The following is a 24,509-nucleotide window of genomic DNA, read 5'->3' as shown; positions in this document are numbered from 1 at the left end:
GATATCTTGGATCATCAATGTACGTACACACACTCACACACACTCACATACACACTCTCACACACTCTCACACACACTCTCACACACACACAGTAAAATGAAGAGTTCTGTAGACTCCAGTGGTCCCAGTGGCTTTTATAATAAACACTACATGTAAAAAAGCAGTCGGATTCTTTACATTCACAGAATGAGAAGCTTCATGTTGAGCACGCCAACAAAACATACAGAGCCACACACACACACACACACACACACACACAGAGAGCTACACACACACACACACACACACACACACACACACACACAGAGAGCTACACACACACACACACACACAATGTCAATCTGAACAAGAGTCCACATCACGTTACAGAGGAACACGTTCAAATGGGGTCGACAGGGTAAAAATGATGACGAGTGGATGATGCTGTGTAATATTTCCCCATCATGAAAACAAAAACAAAAGAAGTTTGCTCAAACTGTCGGCTCTAAAATTTGGATGTACCCAGCTCCCTGTGTACGTTGGCGATCGGCCGGGAGCATGACAGCCCTGCTGGTAGTGTACATCACACACGAGCACACAAGTCCATCACTACTCCATCAGTATTGTGGGAGTCGCTGTTGCAGGAGGAAGGAAGCGATAGCACGTCCACCCTCCTCCCTCCGAGACGGCCAACTGTGTCTGTCCAGCACCGGGCGGGTCACCTTCCGATAGAGAAACGTTTCATCTCACTGCTACCAACACTGTACACGCTGAGGGTCGCATTATATAAAGGACTGGCATGCTGCCGAAGATTAGTTCGAACCACAGCCGTGCCCTGACCCAGTGAGCGCCAGCCGCTACCATTAAATCATAAAATATTTGATTAAAAAAAGTCTAAATATCCTGGTATAAAAATCAAAGTGATGACCAGGAACACAGAACACTAACAGAACAGCGGTAAGGTGCTCCTACTGCAACTAACACCTGCAATCATGAGATAATACAACACAAGGGCCTCGCTCAGGGGTCCAACTCTTCAATATCCTAACCAGTGAGCTCCCGCTGCCCTCCAGTCCACCTCACCATCACCTCACACAGGAAACGCATCATCGCTTGCTTCTCTTGGTGGGCGGTTCCTCTGATTTGGTGCCGGCGCGGGTGCGAGGTGCAGGAGAATTCGGCTCGCTCCTCCGACCCTTCACCGCTGCAGAACTCTGAGCACGAGAGGAACTGAGACACACACACACACACACACACCATAGAAAGTAAGTAAACAGGCAAGTACAGTGTGTGTCACACACACACACACACACACACACACACACACACACACACACTTACACACACAGACTCAGACACAGACACAGACACAGACACACCCACACACACCCACACACTCAAACACTCAGACAGAAACTTACACACACAGACACACACACACACGCACACACATGCACAGAGACACACACACACACATGCACACACATACACACACACATACACAGACGCACACACACGCACACACCGTGTGGTTGTAGAGCTCTCATCTTTCCCGCTCAGTTTGCTCAGCGCTCTGGTCGACGGTTTACTCGGTTTATTTCTGCACAAAACACAGTAAAAACACTTCGGCTAAACACACCCATCGGCAGGTTCAGATCAAAGAGAAGCGACCCTGATACAGGGCTTCTGATAGTGGAACACTGAGATACTGTGTTTAATACTCTGTAACCCTACACTCTTTAATGTTTTATGTTTGTTATGAAGGTATTAAAAGTAAATTCTGAATAAAGTTTATACCTCTCAGCCTCGAGTCGAGAAGCAGCTCGTGTTGTAGCTTTAGTTACTGTTTCCTCCTCCTCCTCCCCCGTCTCCGTCTCCTCCTCCTTCTTATCCAACACAGCTGGGAAATAAAATCCAATATTTATTTATTTATTAATATTATAACGTGATGTTTTACACTCTGGTTCCATCATGACAGGACGGGTCGTTACTGCTCACACAAGATTCATCAGTTCAGGTTTAATATCAAACACAGTCACGAACTATTTAGTGTCTCCAGTTCACCTCACTTACACGCCTCTGTACTGTGGGAGGAAACCGGAGCTCCCGGAGGAAACCCACACAGAAAAGACACAGCTGTTCCACCTGCGAATCGAACCCAGGACCTTCTTGCTGTGAGGTGACGGTGCTACCCACCGTTGAATTAAAAAAAAGCACATCCATCTATCTGAAAACACACACACACACACACCTGACTCGTCGGTGTTGGAGGATTTTTTGGGTCTGCCCCGACGTGGGGTGATCTTTGCTGGTTCCTCTTCCTCCTATAAGACATCACACACACATGTGATCATCCGACCAATCAAAAAGCTACAGACGTGACTCTATGGAGACGAGTTTACTAGTGTATGTGTGTGTGTGTGTGTGTGTGTCTGTAATCTACTCACAGGCTTCTCGTTACCGCTCTCTTCCTCCTCTTTCTTCTGGTCTTTTGCTTCCTCCTCCTCCTCGGTTACACTCTCTGGGAGCAAGACGAACAAAATCAACCAACAGCCTCATGACAAACTGTTAATGATTATTATTCTGTCTAGTAAGGTGTTGTTGGATTTATTCTGCCTCTGCTGCATGTTTATTAGCTGTAAATACATCAACAGCACACACACACACACACACACACACACTGCTGCCACACCTGATTCATCTGTGTTGCCGGTGTTCTTCGAGGATCTTCCTCGGCGTGGAGCCTTCCTCACCACCGCTTCCTCCTATCACACACACACACACACACATACACACAATTTACTATAAACATGTAAAGTTTCTAATTCAAGCCAAATCATCTACACGTTAAAAAACAAAAATGAACCGTCACTCTCGTTCCAGTTTCTGGAATCTGGGGGGCAACTGGAACAACACTGTCGCATTACTGTTTAAAATGATTGTTCTATTTTTGCATCGTTCACCTTTTCAGCTCGACTGAGATTTGCAGAATATCACCAGGTGTATAGAGGGATCCACTCACCAGCATCTCTTTACTGCCCTCAGTTTCTCCTCCTTCCTTTTTCTCCTCGTCCTCCTCAGTCTGCAGCTCCTCCTCCTTCTTCTCTGATCCTGAATAAAAAAACAGTGAAAATAAACCATCATCCGACACGAGGAGAACCAGAACGCACACAAACACTGTAGAGATGCTCATAGTGCCGCCTCACCAGCTTCTGGGGCAGTTCTGGAAGATCTTCCTCGGCGTGGAGTCTTCCTCACAGGTTCCTTTTTCTCCTAGAACATGTGAGAACATGCAGGATTTATCAGGAGACCAAACCATGAAGCTTAGTGATGTTTACAACGTCAGCATGGATTAAAATCAGGGTCTGATCTACTTACTGGTTTCTGTTTACTGCCCTCTGTATCTCCTTCCTCCTCCTTCTCTTCATCCTCCCCCTCAGTTACACTCTCTGACGAGCACAAATAGGCACATCAGACACTTTTACATACTGTGTGTGTGTGTGTGTGTGTGTGTGTGTGTGTGTGTGTGTATTTACCACTCTCAGTTCGGGCTTTCTTTACAGGTTCCTCCATTCTGTCCTCAGCCGAAGGTTCCTTCAGACAACATGGAACAACATGCATATAAGTACATTTCATACCAGGGTGGATGTTTCCTCCATCCATCATCTACCGTCCATCTGTCCGTCCGTCCATCCATCCATAGTAATTAAACCGTGATGGGGCTTGAACCTGGCAACCTTTTGATTACTAGTCCAGTACCTTAAGTGCTGAACTTCCCCTCCACCCATCAATTTTCTCCACAGCACCTTCCTCACCCAACAGTGGCAACTTGATGGTGGTGGGGCTCGAACCAGTGACCTTCTGATCTACCGCAGTATACTTCCCTCTCCACATGTGCAGTGGTAGCTCAGTGGTTGATGTAATAATGATCAGAAGGTTACTGGTTCAAGCCCCCTGCAAATTATGATCATTACACCCAGTACAACAGAGCACGACTCACGGTTCCAGTCTCCTGATCCGACCTCCTCCTCTTCAGTACTGGTTTCACTGGAAAACACACCACAGTTACTTCCAGTCCATCACACACACACACACACACATCTATTCCATTATCTACCGGAGACTCACCTGCAGCAGGTGTGTTAGCGACAGAACGCCTTCCTCGGCACACCTACACACACACACACACACACAGAGGAACATCAGAAATCAAGCCAGGCTGAGGGTGGATGTGTCACCGTGCTAATAAAATGCTGAAGCTCACCTCTTTTTGCTCCACTTCCTCTCCGGGTGGCTCCGCCTCTTCCTGCTGTGATGCTGAGCATTCGGAGAACATTTGAGATACGAGACGTTATTAACTTTATTTACATATAACGAACTCACATCCTCACGTTCACAAAGAGCAGAGCTACACCGACCTCACATCTAGCGCAGAAGAGAGCTGCTGAATAGTAAATGAGGTTTGAAACACCTCATTAACCCTAACCCTAACCCTAACCCTAACCCCGTACTCACTGGATGAAGCAGCACCACTTCGCTTCTTAATATAATATAATATTAATATAATAGTTTTTGTAGACAGTTCCCTTCTCCCTACAGCTAATAAATCCTAAAGTCTGAGCCCTGGTGGATGGTGCACGACCCCACGATTACAAAACGATGAGCTCTGTCTGCACACTCACATTTCTCACTGGGTGAAGCTTCGGTGAGTTTAGATGATCTTCGTCTTCTTCCTTTTCCAGCCTCCTCATCTTCACTCTGTTAAAAACACACACGATTAAATCAGTAAGCCCCAATACACACACACACACACACACACACACTTCGTTCCTCACCTTTGTTGGTGTGTGTGTGTCCGTTTCCTCTGCTCGAGTGTCCTGACCGCTTCGTCCTCTGGATGCTGGAACACAGAACAGATACACATCATTACTGTGGCCGCTCTGTGGGAATTTGTGCCTGTCCAGTCAAAAAGCGTTTGTGAGGTCAGTCAGAACTATATCATTGGTCTACACATCTGTTAGAAATGGGTGTGGCTGAAACCCCTGGACTTATTAATGTGTGTGTGTGTGTGTGTGTGTGTGTGTGATGTGAATACACACCGTTCTCTTTAGCTGGTGCTGCTCTCTGATTGGACCGCTGAGCTTTACGTGTCACTCTGCCCTCCGCCCGCTCATCCTGAACAACACAGAACACCACCACTCATTCATTTCTCTTCATGAACCGATTTATCCTGGTCAAGGTTGCAGTGGGTTCTACACACTCACACACCAGTGGCCATTAAGAAAAGCAGTCTACCTTCTGCAGGATTTGGAAAGCTCAGCACCCACTGTGCCACCCATCTTTACATATATCTGGCTTCTCTTACTTCACTTTAATTTCCCCTTTTATTTATTTCTATGTGAATATCATAAAATGTTGTAAGAAGCCACGTTCCTACTACGTTCTTGGGATTATTTATAGTTGATGTTATTTACCACTTCTGACGTGTCTGATCGTTCCTCTTCTGTTCCATCTGACTTAGACGCAGCACCTGGAACAGAACATTCCTTTAAACTCACACACCCAGAGTTCAGAGTAACGACTGTGTGTCATAAACAACATAATACAGGGCAGGAAGAGTTTTGGGGTGTGTATTTTCCTCCCTGCACTCGTCATTTCCAATTCCCAATCACGATTCCTCTGCTCTGGCTGAAGATTAGAACATCTGAGCAGTTATACGCCAGCCAGCCGTGGATTCACACAGCGTATTAGAGCTCACGCCACGCCCTTCATGCTCCTTCACTAATCAGGCAGCAGGGGACGCAAATCTTGCAGCACTTATAACTGAAGCATGACCAGGCTGGTAGCACCATTATTTATTTATTTAGATGTTTTACGCCGTGTTTACACAAGGGTTATATTCACGGCAGGAAGGGCAGGTCAAATTTGATTTGGTTAAAACATTTTTCTCATAATTCTTGGTATTGCTATACATTGTCGTTCCCGTCAGTATTTTGTAGCACCAACAAGATTTGCACACACACACACACACACACACACACACACACACACACACACACACACACACAGGTGATTATTAACCTACTTGATTGTTTTACGAGTCGAGAAGGTCGTCCTCTCCGTGTGGCCTGTGTTTCCTCCTTAATCTGCAATCACAATCACACACACACACACACACGTTTAATCATTTAGCTCTGGTTTCTCATACATTAAGCCAAACATAAAGACCATGTCTCACCTCCGTGTGTTCAGCCGTGTGAGAGTCCTCACTCGTACCGTCTGCATGGAGACAAACTCGTTATAAACGCAGATAATTAAAACCCTGACCTCAACACCTCGACACAAACTGTCAGTAAAATCTGAACAGGACTCTTATTACAGAATAAACTGGAAATACTGGGATTATTTAGTGAACAGTAAGCAGCTGTATAAATCATGAACTATCAGGAACCACCATCAGCCCGACGGGCTGTCTAGAACACTGAGGCTCTTCTAAAGCAAAAATATACGACATTACATAGAAGAATAAGGCTCAGTCCCTAGTCTAGTCTAAATCTAGATCAGGTTACTTGGTCCTGAAGGACCTCTGCTCTGCAGTTCTTAGTCTTCCCAGCTGCACACGCCTCATCATCTAATCATCAAGATCTCTGAGTTGGATCTCAGGTGTGTTTGGGAAACAGTGAAAGTCTGAAACTCTGGAGCAATGAGCCTCTAGAACTAAAGATGACAAACCCTACTAGATCTTTTAGAACCCATATGAGGGTAGTGAAGTAGCTAGAGCAGTTATCTTCAAATCTAGACCTCAACTGGACCTCTGTATGGATCTTTATGGCATTATTAAGAACACCAGAGAGACAAAATTCACGTGATCTAGAACTAAGAGGCAACATTAGAACATTAGAACGTGCCGGTAACACTAAACGTTCCAGATTAGAGTAGATGCAAAGGTTTGACACCTTACAGAGGTACTGAATTATCTGGAACCAAGAACTCAAAGAATCATGAATTAAACTAAATGATCTAGAGACCTACAGAGCAGAGCAGGCCAGGATCGATCTCCTAATCTAGAAGTAATGAGGAGCTGTTCTAGATCACATGTTAAACAGAATGATTACCGTCTGTCCGCTGCTCTCCTGACGTCTTCAGATCAGACTCGTTCCTGACCTCCTCAGGTGACTCCGCTGCTTCTTTTGCCTCCGCCGCGCCGGAGGATGGAGACCCCACTCCCTGCACGTCAGTTGGTGTCGTCTCCGCGGTGATCAGACTGGGCGAGACAGACTGGTCCGGGTCCATGGAGAGCAGCGTGAGAGCCGCTTCCTTCATCTTCGAGTCTGCGTCCTGGAACGACAGCTCAGACTCCTGAACGTCAGGCGCACCGGTGACGGCGGCGCTTCCTGCTGAGGAGGTGCGAACATCCATCAGGGACAGGAGGGCATCAGCCTCAGCGGGGATGGGGCGAGGCAGAGTCTGGCTCTCAGCCAGTCTCATGGTGGCCTCCTCTTCGTCATCAGGTTCTGGTGTGATGTCGCTCAGGGCGTCGAACATGTCGTCAGGTGCAGCGGCAGGAATCAAGTCTGGACCCTCTGTTACTGTGAGGTTAGAGTCTGGAACCGAGTCTGAGGGCTGGAGGACGGTGGGATCAGAGTCTTGAACCGAGTCTGCGGACCGAGGGGTGGTGGGATCAGCCTCTGGAACCGAGTCTGAGGACCGAGGAACTGTAAGATCAGACTCTGGGGTTGAGTTTGAGAACTGTGCAACTGTCTCCGAAGCAAGATCTGGCTCTGCATCCATGACTGATGAGGATTTAAGATCAGACACGGTATCCGTTTTGGGCGAGGCTGTCAGAGCAGACTCTGTATCCATGGCTTGTGGGTCTGAGGGATCAGATGATGGACCTGTGGCTTGTGATACATGACCAGAAGCTGCATCTGTTGCTTTTGGGGTAGCAAGATTAGATCCTGCATCCATGGTTTGCTGGTCTGCTGGATCAGACTGTGTTTCCATGGCTTGAGGGGCTAAAGGATCAGATGATGCATCTGTAGCTTGTGATGATCTGAGATTAGAAGCTTCATCTGTACCTTGTGATGATCTGAGATTAGAAGCTTCATCTGTAGCTTGTGATGCTGAAGGACCAGAAGCTGCATCCGATGCCTTTGGTGCAGCAAGATCAGACTCAGTATCCACAGTTTGCTGGTCTGTAAGATCAGATCCTGTATCCATGGTTTGCTGGGCTGCAGCATCAGACTCGGCATCCATGGCTTGTTGAGATGTCTCAGATTCTGTAGCTTGTTGAGGTGTCTCAGATTCTGTTGCCGTGGCTTGTTGAGGTGTCTCAGATTCTGTTGCCGTGGCTTGTTGAGGTGTCTCAGATTCTGTTGCCGTGGCTTGTTGAGATGTCTCAGATTCTGTTGCCGTGGCTTGTTGAGATGTCTCAGATTCTGTTGCCGTGGCTTGTTGAGGTGTCTCAGATTCTGTTGCCGTGGCTTGTTGAGGTGTCTCAGATTCTGTTGCCATGGCTTGTTGAGATTTCTCAGATTCTGTAGACGTGGCTTGTTGAGATTTCTCAGATTCTGTAGACGTGGCTTGTTGAGATTTCTCAGATTCTGTAGACGTGGCTTGTTGAGGTGTCTCAGATTCTGTAGACGTGGCTTGTTGAGATGTCTCAGATTCTGTAGCCGTGGCTTGTTGAGATGTCTCAGATTCTGTAGACGTGGCTTGTTGAGATTTCTGAGATTCTGTAGACGTGGCTTGTTGAGATGTCTCAGATTCTGTAGACGTGGCTTGTTGAGATGTCTCAGATTCTGTAGCCGTGGCTTGTTGAGATGTCTCAGATTCTGTAGCCGTGGCTTGTTGAGATGTCTCAGATTCTGTAGCCGTGGCTTGTTGAGATGTCTCAGATTCTGTAGCCGTGGCTTGTTGAGCTACAGGATCAGACTCTGGAGCCACGTCTTGCTGGGCTGTGAGATTAGACTCGGTATAAACAGCTTGTGGGTCGGAGGTAAGATCAGGGTTTTTGAAAGACGCTGAAGATTCAGACTCTTGAGTGTCTGAAGGTTCTGCTGCATTCGGAACCTTTTCAGTAACAGCAGAAGAAGCAGGAGAACGGCAGGAGAGCTCGTCTGACTGTGACGTGACTTCACTTTTGCTCGGTCCTTCCTTCTTCTCTGGATCTTTAATCTTCTTGTAATTTGTTTTCTTCGTGCCCTTGACCTCTTTTCCTTTCTCAGTGGAACGTTCCTCTGAGGTTCTCCTCTCCTCTTTCATCTCTTTGGTCACTCCTTCCTTCTTCTTCTCTTTGGAGGACTCAGGTTTGCTGGGAGCTGTTCCTTTCCCCTTCGCTTCCAGACCTGCAGGTTTCTTCTCAGTCTTGGTTACCAGAGGATTCTTCTGTTTCAGGTCGTCTTTGGATTTGGTTCTTGGTCTTTCTGATACGGATTTGGTTTTGGACGCCGTCTCTGAATCCCTGACCTTTGTGTCTGAGCTCTGTCTGGATGGTTCTGGAGAGGAGATCTTCTCTTTATCACCCGAATCTTTGCCATCTTGTTTGACCTTGACCTTTTCGGCAGACCTGCTCTCCGAGTGACTCTTTGACCTCTTTGTGAGATCTTTAGGTTGCTTGTCTTTCTTCTTGCTTGGATCTGAGGTGACCTCAGGCTCTGACTTCTTGTCGGTGGAGCTGGTGGACTCCGTGCGGTGGGGTTGTTTTGGGTCACTCTTACCTGGTGCTTTCTCTCCTCTCACTCTCTCTTTGGGAACCTCTGAGGGAATCTTTCCTTTCTTTAAATCTTTCGTTCCCTCCTCCGAGGCGGAACCCTCAGTGACCGACAGCCGTCCCTCCCTGACGGAACTCGAGCTCTTCCGGTCGACTCTAAGCTTCGTCACTTTCTTCTCTCCTTTGTCATCGCCCGTTCCCTTCACAGCCCCGCCCTCCCTCTCGTCTGTCGACCCGTCTCCTGCTTTCTTGCTCTCCGGCTTGGCTTTGTGCCGTGCTGGTTCCTCTGAGACGCTCCGCTCTCCTTCCTTTTCTTTGCGTTCTTTATCTTTGCGAGCGAGCCGCTCGTTCCTCTGAACCCCTCTCTGTCTCAGAGCCTCCTCGGTTCCCAGCTCCAGTTCCAGGATAAATGAGTGTGTGCGGTTCTTGTCGAGGACTTTACGTGGCTCGCTCGTGTCCTCGGAGACGCTCTTCCTCCTCTTTTGATCCTCTAGCTCAGACAGCTTCCTCACGGGCCTGGGACAGCCTGTCTTAGTCTTAACGGGGTCCTAGAGGAACAGTGCTGGGTTAGGAACCTCAGATTTAAGAAGCAACATCCAGGACAGTATTGTTTTATATTTATTAACCCTTTAATATACAGTATATTAACGCCAGCACCAGCGATGAGGAACCCTGTTTTAGACAATCGTGTGTCTGTGTGGCCGCCCGGCTGGCTGATAGCAGAGCTGTCCATGCTGCAGTTCTAATGATAATTCTATAATTAATTCCATGCATTATTGGTGCAGGACCTGTAATATAAAACTTGATTTAGAGAAATTTGAGAAAATATTTTAAAAGCTATTGAAGTTTTTAAATAGATAAATACTTGCAATGCTATTGAGGTTTTAGCTATGCTGTATATTTCAATGCTATTATTGTCATGGATAAAATCAATTTTTTATTAGGTATTTAATGGTAAAAGTTTAAAAATTAAAATTGTAGTGTGTAATGTGGGTTACACTTGATAACATAAGTTTTTAAATAGCTAAATAGTTGCAATGATATTGAGGTTTTTGCTATGCTGTATATTTCAATGGTATTATTGTCATGGATAACATTATTTGTTTATTAGGTATTTAATGGTAAAAGTTTAAAAATAATAATTGTAGTGTGTAATGTGGGTTACACTTGATAAAGTATAACAGCAGCAGAGCAGAGCTGTCCATGCTGCAGTTCTAATGATAATTCTATAATCAATTCCATGCATTATTGTGTAAGCAGATGAGTCCACTGTACTGCACTCTAGTCATTACGTTCAACAGTGTGCAAAAGTTTTCACACCCTTACAACTCTAATAATATTAGCTAATGTTTATTGATTCTCTTTGACATACTGACAGTTTCAATACAACCTCGTTTTATAACCTCGATTTAACAGATTTGGAATCTGGAAGAGTCCCATCCGATAGTGAGAAGCATACAGAGACCAGTAGTTTAGTATTTGTCCACTAGTCGGCGTACGTTTCTCTGTTTACACGAGTGATGTGCTTTATTTTGTTGGGAGGCTCACTTTGTTTTTGCCTCTTTCTCAGTGTTTTATGCAAATTCTAGAGCTTAGTTCCCACTATACCATCACACCAAAACATCTCCTTTACCACACACGGCAAATTAAATTTCTCCCCAGTAGCACAGAACACCAATTTTACTTTACATATTTACAGATCTATTTACATTGTTTATGTTACTGTTGATCAGATGTGCATGTTTAGCACTTTTGTGGACCTTAGTTCTGTGTTTCCGTATATTTTTGCACCTCACTGTTCTGCACTTTATGTACCAGTGCTCCCCCCTTTTAGTCTGTTAAATCAAGGTTCCACACTTGTATTGAAATCTTCCTCCTGATTGAAAGATATTCTAAATGGAACATAATATTATTACTTCCACATTTCTGATTATTAAACGAGTGATGAGACTCACGTCCTTCCTGACTGATTCCGGCTCTCTGTCGCTCTTTCTCCCGCCTCCTGATTCGTCCTCCTTCCTAAACATCAAATCAACACGAAGCACAATCGTCAGCGCTGCAGACGCGCATTTCTAACGTAAAGCACGAACTGTAGATTAAACACACACCGTAAATCTCTCCTCCGCTTCCTGCTGAGAGCTACTTTCTTCTCCAGAACCTTCCTCTCCTTACGTGCCTCCTTGGCCTGAGGCCTCAGGGTCTCCTGATGGGACAGTGATGATCTCTGCTTCTCCTTTTCTGCTGGGAAGAGAATGATCAAGCAGTGATTACGTTCATGTTACATTTCAGAGCCAGAATTTATATAAAATATAATAAATATTTCACCATGCAGCAGTTTTTGTCTCCTCCTCTCCTCCAGACGCTCCCGATTCTGCTGCCTCTTCAGTAAACGCTCCTCTTTTTCTTTCGCCTGCAGACAGAAAGTACACGGCAGCTCAGCAACATGCAGACGCTCTCATTTCTAACCTGAATGTCTCCAATGATTAATAGTAAATATAAATAACAATCAGTTCTAATCCAGTTGTATCTTTCCTCCACTGGTGCAGACCCTCACCGAGGAAAGTTGTACCTCTGACATGTGTGCAGTTGCCAGCCACTTCTTTTCACCTGACCGAGGTGACTTAACACAGAGAGCAGTATTGTGTACGAGTCCAGCACTGCTCTCCATTATCCTGTGCAGCGCCTCAAGCGGCCAGCAGAGGTCGTAACTGCAGCATCAACGTAACAATACAAACAATGAGATTGATTCTCTCACCACAGAACGCCGCCGCTGCTCCACCGTGACCTCGTCATCAGAGTCGCTGTAGTAGCGTGAGTACAGGAAGGGCTTGTGTACGTAGGCTTGTCGCGCGCCGCGAGGTTTTTTCTCCTTACTCTCTTCAGATTCTTCACCCGCATCTTTCTCCTGAACCTTCTCATCTACACACCGATACATAACACGTCAACATATTTACACTTCAGACATAAAAAAACACTACAAGAGAACTGAACACTGTTTCTATCTATATCTTTTAACGTCGTGTTTACTCTTGTGAGTTACATTCACGGCAGGAAAGGTTTATGTGGGTGCTTTACCGGACACTGTTTAAGGTCTGTATTTATTTTACCGTCTGACGTGATCTCTCCTTCCTCGGTGGATTCGGAGGGCGGCGGCTCGTCCTCGCTCTCGTCCTCGAATGACGAGAGGTCGCTCGTGTGCACCGAACTCACCGTGATGTCACTCAAACCCTCCAGATCGGAATCTTCCAGAGAGTATTCTGATAAACACACAGCATGATGAGCAAACAGCCCAGCACTCACAAGCCGGTTCAATAAAACAGAGTAAATAAATACTGTGCTGTTTTTTATGTGATGAAGACAAAAATGCTTAAAATGTGCCGGTGAACTTTAAGGGAGTTTGGCATGTTGTCGTTTGTGAGCAGTAAAGATGGAGGTAAAGTGTGTGTGTGTGTGTGTGTGTACAGTATGACTAGCAGGAGGAACGTAAACAAACCAGCTCGATGTGTTCTAACATTTTTGTTTCGTTCTTTTCTCCAGATGTTGCTGTGTCCTAATGTTTTGGCTGATCGTGGTATTTAAATATTTTTATATTTTCATCTCCGTCCCGCAGTTCCAGCTCTCTCACCTTCCTTCAGTCGCTCTCTGGCTCTCTGGTGGATGTGCTGTTTCTCAGAGCCGCTCTCCTCTCGGCTCTTTACTGACACTTTCTTCTCCTTCACTTCTTCTTCTTTTATCTCCTTCTCCTCCCTCTCCTCCTCCTCTTCTTCTTTGATCTCCACCTCCATCATCTCGCTCTGCTTCTCCTCCTCTTCCTCTTGGTTAATCACATCTTTCTCTCCATCGTTCTGTTCCTGCTTCTCGTCTCCGTCTCTCATCTCTACGTCTCTCTTGACCTCCTCCGCCGCGCTCACGTCTTCCTTACGCTCGTCCTGTGTTCCTGCCATGGCGGCGTCGAGGTTCTGAGAGGAAGCGGAGGCTGAAGCTGTGAGGAGAGACACAGAGACGTACATTCATGAGTTATTCTGAAGCATCTCGTCCGAGCGCTCTCACTGATCAAATCTGAGTGTTACCTGAAGCTGACGGCTGATCTTCCTGGTTGTTAATGAGTGAAGCGGGGGCGTGATGAGCCTCCTCCTCCTCGGCGTGGTTGTCAGGAGACAGGAACTGACGAACTATGCGCTCCACCTGCGGTCGGAAGGTGTGTTGAATCTTTGGGTCGACGACCTGCGCTACGATCCGATCCACGCCCTGCTCCAGCATTCCTGACCTGCAGTGGACAATCAGAACCGTTAATATTCCAGAACCAGGATCAGATCTAAACCCTACAGGATTCCTGTCCTGTCTGATAATACTCACTGCAGCACCAGCTGTCTGATGTTGTTCCTCAGCTGGTTCTTGTTCAGTTGGGGGCTCCATGTGTGGTTGGACAGGTGATTGGAGACGAAGTTGTCCACTCGCTGTCTCAGGTGAAGGTACGCAGGCTGAAAACAGAACAAACAGTAACAGAATAATGAAGTAAAAACGTGTTTGTAATTTATTTATCATGATGTATCGTGATGTTTTACACTTTGGTTCCACCCATGACAGGACAGGTAGTTACAGCTTACACAAGATTCATCAGTTCACGTTTAATATCATTTACATTTACATTTTCAGCAGACGCCTTTATCCAAAGCAACTTACACAATGAGCTACTGAGGGTTAAGGGCCTTGCTCAGGGACCCAATAGTGGCAACTTGGTGGTGGTGGGGCTTGATCCGGCAACCTTCTATTTACTAGTCCAGTACCTTAACCACCTTAACCATATCAAACACAGTCATGAACTATTCAGTGTCTCCAGTTCACCTCACTTACACACCTTTGTACTGTGGGAGGAAACCGGAGCTTCCGGAGGAAACCCACACAGACACGGGGAGAACATGCAAACTCCACCCAGAAAGGAATCGAACCTAGGACCTTCTTGCTATGGGGCGACAGTGCTACCCACCGAGTCCTTTCTCTCTTACTAAAATGAAATTCAAACTCACACTGTTTAATAATTAAAGACTCTACAAGCTTTCCACATAATCACGTCACTGACATGATTAAATGATTTTAATGAAATCATTGATAAAATAATATTAGAGTACAATCGCTGAATATGATTGAAGAAAACTCCCTCCTATAAACTTTAATAAACAAACGAACGGTCCTACTCTACTGTTAGCTTAGCATAGGTTAGGTTAGGTTAGGTTAGGTTAGCTTAGCATAAGCACCGTTACCTTTGTATCGACGTCCGCCAGACAATCTCTCCTGAACTGATCAAACAATCCCTGAGTTTTTAAATGATTTACTATCATAGAGACCAGCTGAGGATCACCGGGAGATAAACCCGACATGTCTCACCTCCGATCAGAACTAAACTATAGAAATACAGAACGATTAAAACTGATCGTTTATATTTAATTCCTGCTGCTGCTGCGGCGCTCTGCTGCTGTGTTTTGATTTCAGCGGCTAACCGGAAGTTGACAATTCATACAAACACAAAAGTACCAACAAGATAAAAGTTCTTTAACACAAATTAAATCAACACGTTTAAATAAAATCAGTTAAAAGATTTTTACAAATAGAATTAAACCTATAAATACACGAACGAACAATAAATACACTTATGTAGTCGAACTTTCGTTCCTTTATTTTTAGTCTTATCAATTCGTTTCATTCATCTAACCGTTTCATCCTGGTCAGGGTTGTGGTGGGTCCTATACCACACCTGGAAATAAATTCTGTCAAAATACAGACAGACCAGGACCAAATCCTGCTATTCGAAACCTATCTGGTTATTAAAGTGATTCTGCATGCATGATGTTGCATGGTTCTTGGAGGACACACAGAGAACGTGCAAAACTCCTCACAGACAGTGACCCGATGTGAGGATCAAACCAAGGAGCTCAGGAGCAGTTTTACTGTGCAGCACCCACTCTACCATACTGCTCCCTTCTCATTCATTCATTCAGTCATTCATTCATTCCTTACTTCATTCAGTCATTATTTAATTTAAAATGTGTTCATTTGTAAAATATTTGAGCTCTATTTAAATATCAATTCTTGTGCTTGTTTATTTATTAAATGTATATTTTAATGATAAAGATTTGGTTTTAAATGAATTAATTCCAGTTCAGGCAGATCCACACAGAGTCACTCAGCCATGAGCTGTGTAACAACAGCGCCCCCCTCTGATGCAACCTAGTTTATACAGGCCTGTGCAACACGTGACCGGAGCAGCGGCGTTCAAACTGAAATAATGAACATACAAGATTATATTTTATTATAATAATATAAATTTTTCTCTCCTGATACTGGTGAGTGTTTTGTAGGTTTGGAGAATTTAAAGTGAAATTACATGATTTAATATAAAACGCAAAACATTATTGGCAGCGGTGGGATTCGAACCCACGCCCCCGAAGAGACTGGAGCCTTAATCCAGCGCCTTAGACCGCTCGGCCACGCTACCACGTGAGCTCATGAAACCACGTTTCTGTTAACAGGTTTATTACATTAATATTACACTATAACATTATTAAATATGTAATTACTGCCGGGCTGTGTCCTAAATCACATCGTGTTGGTTTAAGTTCTAGTTACATTTAATAAATATGAGTAACGTAAATTATTCCTTAAAATACATAAACACTAGATTATGTGGATTAATTCATATTTTAATTGCTTTACCTTGAAGACAATGTTTTAAAAACGTAAATGTACATTAATAAATACACCAATCAGTGAATATTTTACATTATACACCAGGATTGGCAGTGTGCAGGTTATTTTGGCACCCAGTGTTTTCAAGTGGCATCACAACCACAGTAACCCCCAACCTGTGTAAAGTCGTAATTCTAGGCAGCCAGCTGACCTGCTGCATGTTTTTGGAACGTGAACGAAGACATGGCAGGTGGGGAGAACATACCAAACTACCATGTATTGAAGTGAGAGTTAAACCCAGGCCTTAAGGTGCAAAGCAATGGTTTCAGTTTCGCAGCTTTAACATTTTTTTCCTGACTGTAGACTTAGACAAATTGCTCAGCTGCAGCAGGGGATCATGGGAAAACATTTTGAAGTGAAATAAAACATATTTAGCAGATCTGTATGAAGCTGTAATGTGAACATTGTTATAAGAGATTTGATTGATCTCAGAGATTTTGCAGTGATTCCAGGAGCCTTCAGTAATCATGAACTTTTATTTAAAGCTCAATATTTCCTTTGTTTTGTAAATATATATTCATTTAAATGAACCCGGTGCATAAAAAACTCAGCCGAACCAACATTAGCGAAATATGTTTATTTGAAAAACTTAGATAAAATAATAAACTGCAGCAGATTCACTCTCAATCCTAAAACTAAGAGAAAAAACAGGACACATACAAAAGAGGACGAACAAAAGTACAGAGGTGCAGAACAGAAAAAAACAGCCTTCAGCTTCCAGCAGCTCCAGTCCTGAAGAGCCTGAATCCCTGACCAGCACCTGCTGGAGCAGCACCAATCACTTTGTGCCCTCCAGGACTGGACCTGGTGGAGGGGAGGTGAAGTGTTTGCAAGCCATCCACAACCAGCTTCCTGAAGTAGATCAGTAGTTCTGGGTTGAGGTTTCCAGTGGAGCTGAACTCAGATTTTTAATGAAGTAACTGTACAGTGGTGGAGCATCAATTTACATTATTCATTTCAGGATCCCTCCACACTTGGTGGAAATGGAAGAGCATACTCATCATGTAGATTTTTACAGCTTGAACAGTCCATCATCAAAACAAACAAACCAGAGCCGAGATTTACAAAAGAAAAACTCCTACAAATCCAGCCCCTGCTGGTGGGTCGAGGTGCAGCGGCACAGAGATGGTGAATAATGGAGAGCAGTGCGTGTCTAATTGTTCGATGCCGTGTTAGACTGAAACGCTCAGCTGTCTGTGCCTGAACGATATAAAAACCTACAGATGAGTGACGTTTCCATTGATCTGAAGGGTAGAACACAGCACCAGTGGAACCCATTCACCGGAGCAGACATAAACGTACAGATCAGTGCTAGTGTGCAGGAGTGGGTTTAGGCTGGCACACGGGGGGCAGAACTCTGTGAGAGTTGGCTTTCACCCACGGATGTTCCATGACGCTCTTCAGAGGCAGACGCATGGTGGGACTGTGTCTCAGCAGCTTGGAGATCAGATCACGAGCACCCTCGGATACGATCTTGGGGAACTGCAGATCCACCTGGAGATGATGAGATGGAGGGGTCAGTTTGTGTTAATATAGACACTGACCAGGTGTGTGGAGTAAAGAAATAAAAGCTCCCGTACCTTGGTTATGCGTTTATAGGTCTCTGTGTGGGTGGCTGTCTGAAACGGAGGATCTCCAACCAAACACTCGTAACACAGCACGCCGATGCACCAGAGATCCACCTTCTCATCGTGAGAGTGCCCCTCCACCATCTCCGGGGGCAAATAATCCAGAGTGCCACACATGGTGCGACGTCTACACACACAAACACACACACTACTTTATCATAATATATATATACACTGAGATATATTCATAGACTCACGTCTCTGTGACAAGATATTAATAGTCTGAAAGATTGCAGGTTACCGTAGCGACGGGGCATGGACAGACCAGCCGAAATCAGCAATCTTGAGCTCTCCTCTGAAACCCAGCAGCAGATTCTCAGGTTTAATGTCACGGTGGATCACCTTCTTCTCATGGCAGTACAGCAGAGCATCAGCGACCTCCTCCATGAACTACACACACACACACACACACACACACACACACACACACACACACACACACACACAGACGCTGATCAACACAATGCTGTAGTTACAGATGCTCTAAAAGCATTAACAATCCCTTCTTGAATGCAGAAGAGCGAGTGCTTATAGCCCAGTGGGGAAACATTTTAGAAAAGCTGTTGCTAAATGTTGAGGGCTCATGGGAAATGTTACCGTAGCCGAGCGCTGTTCACTGAAGCGTCCGCAGCGCTGCAGCTCTTTGTACATTTCCCCCCGCGGTGCGTACTCCAGAACCAGGTACACACGGGATGAATCGTGGAAATAGTTATAGAAGCGCAGGATGTTCGGATGCCTACACACACACAACTGATTAGTGTTCAGTTCGCTACACAGAGAGCACAACCTTAAATATATCGAGGACAAAGACGTGACCAACCTGAGATGAGACTGGATCTCGATCTCTCTCCTGAGCTGATGTTCCACTCCCTCTTTCTCCATCTGAGATTTAAAAAGCACCTTTAGAGCCAGGACCACCTTCAGCTTCTTCTCTCGCGCCAGATACACGTTCCCAAACTTTCCTTTTCCCAACGGACGACCGATATCAAAGTCCTTAATGGTGAACTTCCTACACACACACAAATCACACATCCATTACATAAAGAATTCAGTCACATTCTTCATGTAGCTATACATACTGTATATTTACAGTCTCAGACTCACTTCTGTAAGCTGGACTTCACCGGGACTCGACCAGGACCTGAAGAAAAGAAACGCATTTATAAGCAACTGTAATTAAAACAGAATGTGTAGAGTCTCTGTGAGGTACTATTTAGTGTGTAATTACCCATGACTGCTCCAGGGTTCGCATCCTCCCTGAGAGAACCGACTCCCACCTGTTAAAAAATAAAATAAAATTAGATCCCGTCGTAGAATCAACGTTAGAAGAATTGCTAGTTCTGGATCACACAATTAAAGGGTTGCATTGCTGCGTGTTTGTAAACGTAGGTTTAATGGCCACTTAGCATAAATCAAGTGTTACCTGTGTGAGGAGGCTTTTAGGCTCACGGTTCTCCTTGTTCTGAAAATAGCAAAACAAGTCAACCCCGTTAGCATCAGCTACATAACTATTCAAGCTAAAAGGCTAGAAGATGAAGGAAATTCAAATTCATGTGTTATGGATGTAATATTAATTGATTAACACGTCTCACTTGATGTGCACACCAAGCATCAGCAATACAGCGATTATTCAGGGCAGGAGTCTAACTGTACTGCAAACGTACACATTTGTCACTTGCATGGAAGGATGACATTTATTTATGATGACACTTGCATGGTGTATAGTAGAGCTGGATATATCACAGCTGCCAAAATATACATCACATTTACAGTATTTAGCAGCTACTACAGTGCTTACAGTACTGCGACAGTATACACTCTAAGCAATTGAGGATTAACGGCCTTGCTCGAGGGCCCAACAGCAGCAACCTGGCAGAGGTGGAGCTTGAACCAGCAACCTTCCGATTACTAGTTCAGTAACCATTAGGCTACAACTGCCTTTAGATCTCTGATTTTAACCTGACAAGGCAAAATATACTGCAGTCATTCTTCCATCTTTATCTAGAAATCTGTAGGAAAAAAAAAAATCACACAAAGGAATAAAGTAACAAGACCAAAAATGCCCCTTTAAACGAGTCCTGATCATTTCCATGGATGATATTTAACACTTTACTAGTTTAGATTTCACTGATAATACAGAAAAACACTGCTTGCTGAGGCTGGATGATAAAACAAAAGAATATTTTCAAATGTCATGATACGAGACAACACAATAGATTTAACAATAACACAATTTTCTAAATACTAAAGTACTTGGTCAACTTTTGGAATATGTTAAATGGAATAAATAACAATATTGTTAGGAAGGTGCTGCTTTTTATTCACAGCAATTTGATTATATCATAACATACTAATAATTGCTGATCAAATCCTCTTTATTCTCTTTAGAATTTAACATTTTGCTTGGACCGTTTGTCTTTTTCCCACCTACTTTTAATCCCTTAGTCCATAAATAGATTTGATTCAACTTTGTCACTGTGCAGAGTAAACAAGTACAGAGGCAATGAGCTGAAATGCAGGAGCATCTAATCAGAAGTGCAAGATAGAGATTATTTACATACAATACAGTTACAGTGCAGCAGGGACCAGATCCGTGAAATTAAGGAAACAAAAGCTTCAATAATGTCTCTCAGTTATTTAAAATTCAGTCATTATGGATTTAAATGTGCTGAGGTTTCCTTCTCTGAAGCTGATCCATTAATTACTTTTACTTTGAAAAGTCAAAAAACAGAGAAAATAATCAGGAGTGTCTGAGATAAACGGTATATTATGAAGTATCGCCAGATATCGCGATATTTTACTCAAATCGCCGCGTTTTCTATTACAGAACCTTAAGAACGATCTTCAAACCAGTTAACATGAATATAGAATCACTAACAATACTTAATTCATGTAACTGTATAAGAATGAATCATAAACTGTAACGTTACTCAAATGCTAACGGCTAATGTTTAAATCCCTTCAGACTTACAGTAACATTATTAGCGCTCACACATTAAAACATCTCATTCTTCACTCTAATAAATCATTATTTAAATTACCTGCATTATTCAGGTCAGTAATTCTCTATAATTCTGATATTTTAATTTCTATATTTATATAAACAATAAGTTCCTCAGCCGCGCTCGAGCTCCAGCTTCCTCTCCTCGCACCAACCGCCAACCTTTTCAAAACCGACAACGTCACTTCCTCCGCGCTCTGATTGGCTCGGCTCTACTTTCATCGGCGAACATTCAGAGAGCACGTAAACATTAGTGATGAGATTAGCTACTGCTTCATTCACTTTATAATGCTAATAAACTCGTAAAGACATTACTCACAACTCTTAATACTTTTTATTTGTTTCAGTATTTATTTTTCTTGATGTATTTTAGTAACAATAGGATACATTCCAGTAATTTACTCATTAAATATGAAACAGTATTTATAATAATTAATAAGTATTGTTATATTCGTATTTATATTATTATTATTGTATTATTAATCAAATTTGATCCAGGGGATCATGTTTTGATTAGAATGAAGTGGTTACTGAATTTATCAAATTATCATAAACAATAACACAAATATAATAAACAAAATAAATCTATAAATACATCACACTAAACACCTATACTAAAAGACAGTTATAATTTTTATAATTATTACATTATCATGTTTTACCACTTATTCATCCTGGCCAGGGTTGTGGTGGGTCTGGTTTACCAGAAACACACCCCAAACAGGACGCCAATACAAGTACCTCCCCGGATTTAGCCAATCATGTCTGTATGTAGACACCTGACCGGCTGATAGCACCACTGGGGACCAAAATCCTGGATCCCAGCAGTAGTGAGCAAGTGTAATGTACCGCTGCACCACCTGAGCGTCCTGTTATCATTATACAATAACAATAATAGTTATTTAAATATGTTTTTAAAAGCAGTTCAGTATGTGGAATTGTTGTACTCTCGAGAGCCTCGTACTTTATATCATGTAAAAAAGCCTGAATACATTAGTGAAAAATACATTTATTCATCTTCAAAATAAACTATACAAAACATTGTAAAAAAAAACTACAAGCAGCAGAAGTGCAGCATGTTTAAAGCTGTAAAAATGATTAAAACAAGAAACTGAGGAAACAAACTCGCTCAACATAATTTTCTTATTCATCAGATTCCAGATTCCAATCAGGAAACTGAAATCCTGATCATACAGAGCTAAAAGATCCACCAGATTTCATCTTCTAACTATAAAGATCATTTATATTAGATGAGACACAAAAGCTGACGGGTTCAACGTTTACATTGGCTTCATCTTCAGTCCGAACACAGCAAAGATCTGAAGCAGCTCACACACGGCAGGAAGCACACTGACCACACACACACACACACACACACACACACAGAGAGAGAGAGAGAACAATCATTAATGAGAGGTGAGTGAGAAAAAAAATAGTGTGTGTGGTGACAGTGGTCATGATGGTGTTGCTGACCTGCAGAGTGAGAACACGATCCAGTACACCCAGCACTCCCACTGCTGGAACGTGAAGAAGGAAAGAGAGACTGAAGCACTGCAGTGACACACCACAGCTGGACACTGGCTCAGGAGAACATGATAATTACATCCTCACACACTTCATGAAACATGATGTTATTACGACAGAAAACAAACACTTTAAATACCTAAACATCTCTTACACAAGCGTTTCAAAACCCCATAAATGATAAAGCTGAATTATTTACACATTTCTGTAAGCAGGAATATTGCACATAACAGTGTGTGTGTGTGTGTGTGTGTGTGTGAGGATACAGAGCAGTCCTTGGTTGGTGTTGAACATGGAGGCACCAGAGAAGAACCCAAACAGTTCGACAGCAAACAGACCCAGAGTTACAGACAGAGCAATCACCAACCTGAGGAGGACACAACCACACACACAATTAACCAAAATAACAACAAAAATATCATCACCACGCAGCAACACAACAAGGTGTGTGTGTGTTACCGGTTATCCTGGGCTGTGTACTGCTCCTGTGTGAACTCCAGTGGTAAACACGCTCGAACATTATTCTCCTGAACACACACAGACACCAAGATGAACTCAGACAGTGGATGAAGCAAGTAGGTGAGTATGCAATCGAATCTGTATTTTGAAATGCCACATTATATACGTGTGTGTGTGTGTGTGTGTAAGGTTCTATTCCCTTCTGTTCTCTGTTTTGAAATAATTAATTATTTGAAAACTGGTAATGGGACAGGCTTAACCTAATAACCTAATCACATCAGCGCTCAGATGATCTAATGCACTACTGCGGAGTGTTGGAATAGGCAGTTGAAATTTCAGCAGAGCTGCCAACCTGGCCAGGCGTCCACGCAAACACAGTCGAGTGTGTTTAAGGGAGGAAAGGTTGAATGGTGTCCCTTTCCTCAGCCACTGTCATGTGTGATCCCAGGACTGTTATAAAATAATGTACATTTGGGAGAAAGAGCACACCTACTACCCTCATCACCAGTTCAGCAGGGGTTTGGCTGTCTAACCTAAAGCAGGCCTATCAGAACATGTACACGTGTGTGTGTGTGTGTGTGTGTGTGTGTGTACGTGTGTGTGTGTGTGTGTACGTGTGTGTGTGTGAATACCCTTGACCAGAAGATGGTGATGACCATGACCAGGTGAGCTGTGAGAGTGAGGAACCGAGCAGGAACCAGGCTGTTTATCACAGGCATGTTCACCATTAAACTGTCCAATAAGTTTAATGACCAACAAGTTTAACCTGCTAATAAAAAACAATATAAAGGTTATTAAAGTTCATAAAAAGTTCAAAAATAAATATTCAAACTAAATAAAGCCTAGAAGTATAAATTAATTACTGTAAAACAGCATGTAATTTACTATTAATTATACTTTAATCATCATTTTAATTTATATAAAAATGATAAATATTAACTGTACGGAACACTGTGACAACTCTTAGTTAACGAACTTACTGAAGTGGTTAGCATAGTTAGCTACAGCATTCAGTTATTCACATGATTTTATCTCACAACGGAGAGCAAAACCGCTTAATTCATACCTAAAAATAATTGTCATTTTAATACAATATAAACTAAACCGATAATTCAACTTATTAATTTATATTAGTTTAAATGTAATAATAAATATCAATGCTACATAACTAGCATACAGCGTCTCAGCGCTGGTTACTACAGCAACCGGTCTCTTCCACAGAGAGAGAGAAGTTACCGCCCCCTGCTGGAGTGGAGAATAACAACCGGACCACAACACCCAACCTCCGGCTGAGCTACAGAGACATCTTCATCCTGATCAGGGTCCTGGTGGGTCCAGAGACCATTGAAATATTTGGAAGTAAGAAGAAATCAGAGTGGACTCTGGAGAAATACATTCAACTCATAGCCGGTGGCCAAAAGTTCCAATCCAGGTCTCCAGTGGCCAGTGAATGTTCAATAC

General features: G+C 43.5%; 3 protein-coding genes and 1 non-coding gene across 6 annotated transcripts; all 4 read right to left on the bottom strand.

The window, feature by feature from the left end:
- Positions 1 to 120: 120 nt before the first annotated feature.
- On the bottom strand, positions 121 to 15,154 carry bod1l1 (biorientation of chromosomes in cell division 1-like 1). Of its 2 annotated transcripts, none has more exons than XM_063018751.1 (29): positions 14,954 to 15,154; positions 14,049 to 14,173; positions 13,763 to 13,959; positions 13,318 to 13,674; positions 12,800 to 12,949; positions 12,448 to 12,611; positions 12,018 to 12,102; positions 11,801 to 11,933; positions 11,648 to 11,711; positions 7,096 to 10,240; positions 6,219 to 6,259; positions 6,066 to 6,126; positions 5,455 to 5,510; positions 5,080 to 5,155; positions 4,816 to 4,880; positions 4,663 to 4,738; positions 4,245 to 4,297; positions 4,109 to 4,151; positions 3,981 to 4,027; positions 3,517 to 3,574; positions 3,359 to 3,429; positions 3,187 to 3,253; positions 3,003 to 3,091; positions 2,673 to 2,745; positions 2,428 to 2,501; positions 2,232 to 2,304; positions 1,778 to 1,880; positions 1,506 to 1,580; positions 121 to 1,210 (listed from the first exon to the last, which is right to left on the bottom strand). In XM_063018751.1, exons 1-29 carry the CDS (start codon positions 15,068 to 15,070, stop codon positions 1,087 to 1,089), a joined length of 5,862 nt encoding a protein of 1,953 aa, XP_062874821.1. In that variant the 5' UTR covers positions 15,071 to 15,154; the 3' UTR covers positions 121 to 1,086. The 2 variants fall into 2 exon arrangements, with proteins under 2 accessions (XP_062874821.1, XP_062874822.1); XM_063018752.1 differs by having other exon boundaries at positions 11,801 to 11,930.
- A 949-nt stretch (positions 15,155 to 16,103) lies between these two features.
- On the bottom strand, positions 16,104 to 16,185 carry trnal-aag (transfer RNA leucine (anticodon AAG)). Its single transcript has one exon. It is a non-coding gene; the product is annotated as a tRNA-Leu (tRNA).
- Positions 16,186 to 16,998: 813 nt separating this feature from the next.
- aurkb (aurora kinase B) lies at positions 16,999 to 21,210 on the bottom strand. The gene is made up of 9 exons (XM_063018816.1): positions 21,106 to 21,210; positions 19,488 to 19,526; positions 19,293 to 19,341; positions 19,169 to 19,205; positions 18,885 to 19,073; positions 18,662 to 18,800; positions 18,306 to 18,454; positions 18,017 to 18,191; positions 16,999 to 17,930 (listed from the first exon to the last, which is right to left on the bottom strand). The coding sequence occupies exons 1-9, from the start codon at positions 21,109 to 21,111 to the stop codon at positions 17,748 to 17,750; spliced, it is 966 nt and encodes a 321-aa protein (XP_062874886.1). The 5' UTR covers positions 21,112 to 21,210; the 3' UTR covers positions 16,999 to 17,747.
- Positions 21,211 to 21,665: 455 nt separating this feature from the next.
- Positions 21,666 to 24,154, bottom strand: tmem107 (transmembrane protein 107). 2 transcript variants are annotated; one of them, XM_063018818.1, is made up of 6 exons: positions 24,029 to 24,154; positions 23,681 to 23,817; positions 23,049 to 23,116; positions 22,856 to 22,956; positions 22,539 to 22,635; positions 21,666 to 22,415 (listed from the first exon to the last, which is right to left on the bottom strand). In XM_063018818.1, the coding sequence occupies exons 2-6, from the start codon at positions 23,774 to 23,776 to the stop codon at positions 22,346 to 22,348; spliced, it is 432 nt and encodes a 143-aa protein (XP_062874888.1). In that variant the 5' UTR covers positions 23,777 to 23,817; positions 24,029 to 24,154; the 3' UTR covers positions 21,666 to 22,345. The 2 variants fall into 2 exon arrangements, with proteins under 2 accessions (XP_062874888.1, XP_062874889.1); XM_063018819.1 differs by having other exon boundaries at positions 23,681 to 23,814.
- Between the last annotated feature and the right edge of the window lie 355 nt (positions 24,155 to 24,509).

Source organism: Trichomycterus rosablanca, chromosome 22, assembly GCF_030014385.1.
Source record: "Trichomycterus rosablanca isolate fTriRos1 chromosome 22, fTriRos1.hap1, whole genome shotgun sequence".
NCBI classification, from domain to species: domain Eukaryota; kingdom Metazoa; phylum Chordata; class Actinopteri; order Siluriformes; family Trichomycteridae; genus Trichomycterus; species Trichomycterus rosablanca.
Note: the sequence above shows the minus strand (reverse complement) of the source record. Positions and strands in the feature narration are given on the sequence as shown.

Bases quoted from the DNA above. Each gene is read 5' to 3' on its own strand.
- bod1l1 (XM_063018751.1), bottom strand. From the start codon at position 15,070: ATGTCGGGTTTATCTCCCGGTGATCCTCAGCTGGTCTCTATGATAGTA. The intron at 11,712-11,800 runs GTGTGTGTTTAA...TTTGATGTTTAG, and splicing joins AAGCGGAGGAGAGATTTACG to GAAGGAGGACGAATCAGGAG. The intron at 3,092-3,186 runs GTGAGGCGGCAC...TTTTTTATTCAG, and splicing joins CAGAACTGCCCCAGAAGCTG to GATCAGAGAAGAAGGAGGAG.
- aurkb (XM_063018816.1), bottom strand. The intron at 19,342-19,487 runs GTAACACTTGAT...ATTTTTTAACAG, and splicing joins CTAAAAGCCTCCTCACACAG to GTGGGAGTCGGTTCTCTCAG. The intron at 18,192-18,305 runs GTAACCTGCAAT...TTGTGTGTGTAG, and splicing joins GTCCATGCCCCGTCGCTACG to ACGTCGCACCATGTGTGGCA.
- tmem107 (XM_063018818.1), bottom strand. From the start codon at position 23,776: ATGGTGAACATGCCTGTGATAAACAGCCTGGTTCCTGCTCGGTTCCTC. The intron at 22,957-23,048 runs GTAACACACACA...TGTCCTCCTCAG, and splicing joins TACACAGCCCAGGATAACCG to GTTGGTGATTGCTCTGTCTG. The intron at 22,636-22,855 runs GTATCCTCACAC...GCCAGTGTCCAG, and splicing joins CACCAACCAAGGACTGCTCT to CTGTGGTGTGTCACTGCAGT.